At 46.5% G+C, this 8,571-nt stretch overlaps 1 protein-coding gene across 1 annotated transcript in view; it reads left to right on the plus strand.

Moving 5' to 3' along the window:
* N4BP3 (NEDD4 binding protein 3) overlaps positions 1 to 6,962 on the plus strand; it is a 75,935-nt gene extending 68,973 nt beyond the window's left edge. The window contains exon 5 of the mRNA XM_085618362.1: positions 4,785 to 6,962. Coding sequence (XP_085474488.1) covers positions 4,785 to 5,417 — 633 coding nt within the window. The 3' untranslated portion in view covers positions 5,418 to 6,962. The remainder of the gene's footprint in view (positions 1 to 4,784) is intronic.
* Positions 6,963 to 8,571: the final 1,609 nt, after the last annotated feature.

Here is an 8,571-nt window from a genome sequence, read left to right on the forward strand (position 1 = left end):
TTTCATTTTCATTTTAGCTGATGCTACCTATAAGACAATAAGTACAGTTCGAATGTAGGAATCCGTGACCAATAAGTAATTGCACTAAAACCCAAAGCCCAAATTTCCAGCAGAAATTGAAAATAATTGTATATTCAATTAGCAGACCGTACACGGCTGTGCTATACATGCCAAGCCCAATAGGTGAAAATCGAATTAATATATACTAACTAAACAGGTAAAGTATCCGTTTTACATAAGCAAAAAGCAGCTTGCTGGTTTGAATCCTCAAATTTCTGAGGGCTGGGACAATCAATTTGTTTTCCTTTATTTGAGAACATGCAAAGCCAAAGAAAGGAAAATTCATCAAAGATGCATCTATCCTATGGCAATGATTACAACATTTTGGAAGCCTTCACTCTGACCTCCAGCTGTAGGTAAATGTGGCTACGGGGAAAGAATATCCAACTGGATCTTCAGTTAGGAACTTTTAGCGGATTGTGCTGTAATTCAATCTCAATGACCTTCAGTTTCGGGGAGCACTTTACATGCAAGGCCTTCATTGTACTCTATTGTGTTTTTTAAGTTCAGTTAGGCTTTTGAAATCTACAGACTCGCAGAAATGTTTATAGCGATGTGGGACAACTTCACATCTCAGTGGAGTCAGTGCCCATCTCCTGCAGATACTTGTATCCTATACTATAACTTTAAAAGTTTCACTCATGAATCCAAGTTCTTAATAATTCCAGTTCGACCAACGAAGGAACAGTTTGGGTATTAGAAAGGCTTTAAAATGATTTCCAGGGGCAGCCAGCCTCAATCACTTGATCCCAGAGTCCTTCTGCCTAGCCTAGCCCACAATATTGCAAATGGATTGCCTGTGCCAAGTCTGTCCCTCAACATACCACAAGCAGTCTCTCGCCTACCACATTAGGTAAATTCTAGCGGTGCCATGCTTAGACTTCCACGCAAGGAAGAGCTATGCCAACTTGTCTTTTGTGTAGCTTATGGCATTATGAATGGACTGCCTAAGCTTTTATTTTTATGCCACACTTGTGGCGGTCTGGAATGCTGTGCTGTTTGTGTATCCACTGGCTGCCATTAAACATTCCTGTTTCTCCCACACTCTTCAGATTGACTTGCCTCTTTTCCAAATGTGTAGTCCAAATCCCCTTGGATAAACTCCGTACCTACATTTTCACGGGAGAGCCTTTGTACTGACTGCAGTTATCCAGTACAGAGGAGACCGTCCCAAGGAAATGTGCATGATCGGTTTACAAGCAGAGTTAATTTCTGATACCAGTTGATACATTGAAAATGCAAATAAAAGTGCAGTATATGAACAAGAAGGCAGAGCCCATAGTTCGGCCGAATATTTGCCAAGTTTTTGGAATTTTTCTAAAGTGTCCTTTTCTACATGATCAGTGTTGACAAGGAAGCAGGGTTGGTTGGAGTGGGAAAAATTGAGTTAATTGGCTTCAAATCAAACCACCACTTTTTTACACTATTGGTTTTGTGGCCCCCAAAATGTTGGTGTATTAGTAGTCCATCACCAAAGGGATCTGGTTAGGAGGTGGAAAGGCCTCCCATTTCTCCTCTCTGCAGGGTGCTGGTGAGGGCCGGCTTTTCCAGCCCTACAATTGACTCTGAGTTCCGTGTCCTCACTGGTTTCTGACCATACATTCCAATAAACTCAATAAAGTCTTCCATCCTTTAACATCCTTGAAAAGATTCATTGAGGTTACATCAGTCTCAGGATCATTTAACCCCCTGACAGCCAAATATGGGCTGAAGGCACTTGTTGCTTTAGTAAGCAAAACTGGTCATGAACTCGAGCCTGTCCGACCTTCCTTCTTTCCTTGCTACTACACCTGAATTAAATGATCGAATTTGAAACAGTTGGCACATTTTAAAATAAGACGGAAAGTGACACACATACTTCTCACTGCTACGCATTCTCATAGCAGGCTATTTCTACTCTCCTCACTTACACCCTCCACACTGCAGACCTAGAACTATTCACCAACCATGGTAAAGGGTGCTGCTGTCCTGCTGGGAGGGTGAGAAAGCTGACATCCTGTTATGCAGTGGTCGTATCTTAACTGGTACTTCATATACACACAATAACTTGGAGACATTAAATAACATGACATTCGTACAAAGATGCTGCAAGTGTAACTTGCCTTTAAAAAGGCCTACAAAAAGGGGTGGTGATGGCCGGAGCATCAGAACCAATCAAACACTCACACCCAGTCAACAGATCTGGGTTTGATCCATCACCGTTCTTTAGCCCACTCTGCCACCCCAGTTCAGACATGGCCATATGCAAATCAGTCTGACCCTGTGCCTCATGGGAACAGTCCAGCCCGAACTGCCAAGCCATGCCTTCCCTGGACCGGAAACAAGCTTCCTAGGACCGGTTTCTGGCATTTCAGCCATCTTCAGCCAGGCTTGCTTGAATCCAGTGGCAAAGTGAGCAAGGGACTCACGTCTGAGCATACCCTGCCAACTTATGGCGAACAAAGCGGTACAAGTTGGCATGGCTTGGCATTTCGGGCTGGACTGTTCCCACGAGGCACAGGGTCAGACTGATTTACATATGGCCATGTCTGAACTGGGGTGGCAGAGTGGGCTAAAGAACGGTGATGGATCAAACCCAGATCTGTTGACTGGGTGTGAGTGTTTGATTGGTTCTGATGCTCCGTCCATCACCACCACCCCCCTTTTGTACCGCTTTAAAAAGGCCTACAGCTGGTACCGTATAAAATGAGAGGGGGTTAAAAATTGGTTACTCCAGTCTTCAGACCTGGGTGTCACCAAGTGGGGTGGGTGCCTTTGTATCCCAGCTATGTTCCTTTACTTATTTGGGAATTTTCTATGCAAGGTTTTGGCAACACTGGCCTAGGGTGGTCTTTCGTAGCACCTGTGGGTAGGAGTGACTATAGACCATTGAACTCAAAACTCCTGTCCAGTCTGGGATCCCCCAGCATACCAACTAAATTTGTGCAAGTGGGATACACTAATACCTTCTGCACTATTCATGGCTGAGAAGAGTTGTGCAGGCCCCTTTGAGTCCTATGGTGCATGATAATGGGATTGCACCACCAGTACTCACACTTGCTGCATGGCGGGGATGGCTAGCCATCTTATACCTGCCGCTTCACACTCAAAGTCCACTGGATTTTGTTCCTTTGTCCAGCCTGGATTTCCTGCTGACCATTGTTTGTCCTGAACACCACAGATGTGTATTTCTGCCATCCCCAGGACAGATGACGCATACACCAGATTCTTTAGTAGAGTAGTGGATGTGTTCTAGGGGGTGACTGCAGGTAAAGTGTCCACGTCTGGGACATGTGCTGCACACATAGTGGCACTTAGAAGCAGTTAGCTGGGAAAAAAAGTTACTCTAGCCGGACTTAAAATACAATTCTGAGTTTGGAAGAAGAAACAACTCTGTTCTTTGCCACAGCTCTTTTCCCTCCAGGGACATCTTCACAGTAGATTGCTGTACAATTTTAGAACTTCGCACTCTCTGTTAATCACTGTGTCTTTCAGTCTCCAGACGCCGCCTGCGTGGAGGCTTATCTTGGACCTTCCTCTTCATCTCCAATACAAACGTCACCCTCTCTTCAAATACACACGCCTTACAGACGCAGCTCCCTCCCTACCTTTTCAGCAATATCTCCACTCTTAGTAGCTGCATCCTCCTCCTCCTCCTTTCTTGCACGGGGTCATGTGGTGTTAAAGGTTCCCTTAAGTAAGCCCCCTGTCTTTGTTATGTGTTATATTATGTTAAAATCATTTGTAGAGCACACATACAACAATTGGTTTCTTGGCACTGTTTCTAGGAGTGGCCTGAGCCCTGGTGTTTTATTTGTATGCCTGAGTGAACAGCCATGTCTTGAGAAGTCTCATAAGTCTCAAGAGGTCAGTGCAAGATCTAATGTCAAGTGGAAGGGTGTTCCAGACAATAGGCGCCAGCACTGTGAACCTGCATCTGCCTAGTCGCTTCAGTTTGTAGGAGGGTGTTACCAAAAGGTTTAAGTGGGCTGAACGCAGAATACAGGTGGGTATATGTCTTTGAATAAGGCTAGAGATGAATTTTGCGCTGGTGAAGTGCAAGAATTTGAAAATGAGGCAACCTACTTTGTAGGCACAGCGTTTTGGTATGGGAAGCCAGTGCAGCTTCCTCATAAGAGGGGAAACTTGTTGCCATCTGGGCTGCTGGAATATCAGCCTAGCAGCCTGATTCTGCACACGTTGCAGTCTTTTGATTAGATATAATGGTAGGCCAAAGTATAGAGAGTTGGCATAGTCTATGTGCGACATGACCATGGCTAGAACAACCTGCACCAACGCTTCCCTAGTGAGGAGTCTGCTGATTTTCCTTATCTTCCTTAGCTGAAAGAAGCAGGTAGAGATTACCAATGTGAGTTTTCATAGTAAGGTCACAGTTAATTGAGACCCCAAGACTCTTAGCTGAGGGGGAAGGAGTAGGGGGAGAACCCAACTCAGCTGGCCAGAATTGTGATCTCCACGGATTTTGAGTGTTCCCTGTCAGGATCAGTTTGGTCTTGTCCGGGTTTAATTTTAAGTGGTTGCTGTTCATCCAATTACGGATGTGCAGCATAGTGGCTTGGAATTTGGACACAGAGTCAGGTGTCTTATCAATGGTGAATATGGGGGGGGGGGGGGGGTCCTCTGTATTTTCCAGGCATTCCCATTTTCTTACCATATCTCTTTGACCATACTCCAACTTGTGCTGCAATTCCTCACTGTGGTCTTTGGTTCTCTTTTCTCCACAGGTGTCTCAGAAAGCAGCAGAGATATCACTCCTCAAGCAGCAGCTCCAAGATTCGCAGGCAGAGGTAACCCAGAAAACAGATGAGCTGTCCAGTCTGAAGGCACAGCTCCAAGATGCCAGAGCTCTAGTCCAGAAATATGAGGTGGCTGCTCCTAGTGAGGCCATCCGGGTCTCGCCTAAGAGGCATTTGAAGGAGTTGGGACCAAGCTCTAGTGAGCACCTCCGGGGAAAGCTGGACTCCAAGGGCCTTGTTAAAGAGGTGGGCTTGGAACAGGAACCGGAGGAGCTCCGGGATTTCGCCAGTTGTGAGACGGACGACTCCAAGTGCCGAGGGCTGCAGGGGGATTGTGTCCTGCCTGTTGAGGCCCAGGTGGAGCGACTGCAGGCAGCTCTGAGGCTGGAGAAACGACAAAGCGAGGCACTCCTTGAGGCCTTTGAGATGGAGCGTCGCACCTGGAAGCAGGAGAAGGAGCGGGTGCTGAAATACCAGCGTGAGATCCAAACAGGCTACATGGAGATGTACCATCGCAGTCAGGCACTGGAGCGTGAGCTGCAAGACATGAAGCGCCTCAGGCCAGATTCCATATCACCCCCCTCCCTGTGGATGGGGCAGGTGGATTCTTCTGACACTTGATGCACTTGTGTAGGACACTTGGTCACCTACTTCCAATTGGATGGGAAAGATGGACTCTGGCCCCCTAAGCATCTGGCTTGCAGTGGTCCCACTATTCCTAGAGCTGCTGGGGCTGGAGGTCTCTGCATAAGATGAATAAACTATAAGGGTTTGGGGGACATCCTCCTGGTGTAAGACGATACGTTTGATGGACGTATTGTATTTACTAAATGCACAAATGGTCCATTCTTTCTGTAGGCAAAGGGGATCTCCTCCTGCACCTTGCGCGCTTCTCCCTCCTGTTGGTGAGGATTGCATATGAGAGGATAGGGGCTGGTCTGTCTAAATGTGAAAAGTGAATGTTGAGCACTTCAATGGGTATCTGCTGTTTGTGGTGAAGAGAAGATGTTGTATTCATGTGTTGGTCGATGGCAAGATCCAAGGAAAGTGCTGATACTCACTCCCTTGTGGCAGGAGATACAATTGTGGTGCATTTGACCTCCCCATCTATCCAAGGAAATGGGAGTGTGCCATGGTCGGTATGTCATGCTTATCTTGGGCTCGGAGACATGGTTGATGCTGCCAAGGACCTGGATTCCCATGGTCACTTTTATTTAAGCTCCTTCGGATTAATGTCTCGTTCCTCTGCATGAGTGTGTGCCATTTAGGACTGATTCAGTTAGATGATATGACAATGTTAGTTTCGTTGACCGAACTAACTGCACAACTTAAGTCTAGGCCGCTGCCACCCTGTGATAAATCTGTGACCCCCCCCCCCCTGTACAGTGACCAGACAAGTGTGTAGTCCTCTGACAACAACACAATCGTGTTGACACAAGACAAGACCATGCCATGACCCAAAGCAAGGAAACTCCGTTTCCACCAGTAGTGCACCGCTCCGGTTTATAGCCAATTATTGATACCACTAGTGTTGAGCAATTACCAAATCACTACGGACAACATGTTAACTGAAACCTAGGATGGCTGATTGACAGAGCCATTACCCAAGTCTAGAAAATGCCCATCCATTATTAATGACCTGATCTATTGCTCGTGCCCAATCAACCAATGAAAATACCATAACTTGGGGCCATTCAAAGACAGTACCCACTTACTTAACCAGATTAGTTAACCCCATTGGCAATACATGATTCAAGCCTAGGAACCCATCGTCTACCCTGGATTATTAATGTGGCCTACGGTACAACCAATACAACACCTTACTCAGAGCTTGGAGTCAACCATTGAAGACATTGCTGTCTGCCATGTTCTCATGGCTTGGAGTGTCTGATAGCTCCAGGAATCCTTGGGCTGGTGTCTGTGGTGGGTTCGTGTTGTATCGATAGTGTGCTGTGGATGGCTGCTTTTATGATGTGATTTTAGAAGTCCTCTTCATTGTGAATCTTCTGAAACTATGCCAATACATGCCCATTTGATGTGAAATGTTTATTTTTGTATGTGTCTTGTTAAGCCTTATCTTGCAGAACCTGGATGTGAAGGTCCGGGTTGAAGCTGGTGCAGGTTCAAGTGCAAACGTCTCAAAAATAAATCTGTTTTATCATTGTGTTTCAACTGTCAATTTCAAAGGTAATTGTTGAATTATTTATCCCCAAGGGAAGTGGGAGCATCCAGCCATATGTACATTGTGAGGCGCAATTCTAAACATGGGTTTATGGTGCTTCCATACATGGAGACGGTCTGACACAGTGGAACACTGCCATCTCCTGCACAGCAAGATGGTCAACTGCTATATGTTCATAATGCTCTGTGTTCCTGTCCAAGGTTTCCAGTTTTTTTCTGCAGGCTGCCACTTCCATCTCTATGCCTCCTCCTCCCACTAGGCTTCTTATCGAGCGAGGACGCATCGAGCGAGGATAAAGCTGGGACATTTTGATGGGCATGACGAGAAGCCGGCAGTGAGGAGATGGTGAAGTGGTGAGCAGCAAGAGGGCCTCTTGCGGTGCTAGCTAGCATGGCGCCTGCAGTAAGGTGGTGGTGAAGTGGGCCTCTTACAACTGTGCAGTGGCTTAACTAGCGGTCCAGCCTCGAGGTGGGAAGCAGGAATCGGAGGCTGTGTCAGTGCTACGTGATGTCAGTAAGCGCATTAAGATGTGGGCTCCTTGTGCTGCATGGAGGTGGCCGGTGTGGCTGGGGCTCACTTGAGAAGTCCGCTTGCCCGCCCTTTCGTTTTTACACCCTTGCCCCTGCAGATGGTCGGCAGAGACTACCCAGGTCGCCAGGTTATGGTGGATGGTTAGCCAGACACTGCTGGTCTCTGCCCTCCAGTGGCCTTATTTACTGCTCCCATCTTCAGCGCCACAAATTCCCCAGCTAATTTGCCGGTATCCCTGGATTATAAGTATTGCAATGCTGTGAAATATAGCGGGCGAATATACTGTGGAGCGAAGGCCTCCATCAGAAGGGAAATATAACTGAGCCCCCCCCCAGTAGGAGATGGCAGTGCGCAAAGGGGATTGGGTGCGAGATGTGCTCCTGCCTTTGTTGGGATATGCCACCCATCCTCTCTGATATGCAAATTGAACTGAATGAAAGTAAAAATGCGACCAAAAGCAATGATCTAGGCAGAGGGAGATTAGTGAACGGGGAATCAAGATGTGAAATATCAGGAGATGGTGAAGAAGTAGTTAGGGGGACAGGGTTGGGTGAAGTAGCGTGCTACTCGCCGAAAAAGCGCTTCAACACCCCATCAAGGGTAGCGAGCGCTATATAAAAGCATACCTTTTCCTCTCTTCTATCCCTCCACTATCCTTCTCAATCCAAATAACTGACTAACCTATCCACCACTCAAATTTCTTTCATATTTTCACTGTACTAATTCACCACTAATCCTTTATCGGTTCCAGAGTAGTGCCACTTGCCAAAAAAGCGCTCCAACGCCTCATCAGGGGTAGTAAGCGCTATATAAATGCAATTACTATACAACGTATTGTAAGAAGGAGAGAGCATTCAAATCATTCATCCTCCTCCCCCTTTTAGAAAGATGTTATTCGCAGGTCCCTGCTGAGTCGTTGAATTAGTTAACCCATGATATTTTGCTCCCCACTTAGACACCTCTGCCCAGAACTCCCTAGATAATGCCCCAAAGTTTTCTCTGCTAAATATGTTTACATTGATATAATCATACTTTAAGGGTTTGTGGAAAGCTCTAGTTGTG

Source organism: Triturus cristatus, chromosome 7, assembly GCF_964204655.1.
Source record: "Triturus cristatus chromosome 7, aTriCri1.1, whole genome shotgun sequence".
Taxonomy (NCBI): Eukaryota; Metazoa; Chordata; class Amphibia; order Caudata; family Salamandridae; genus Triturus; species Triturus cristatus.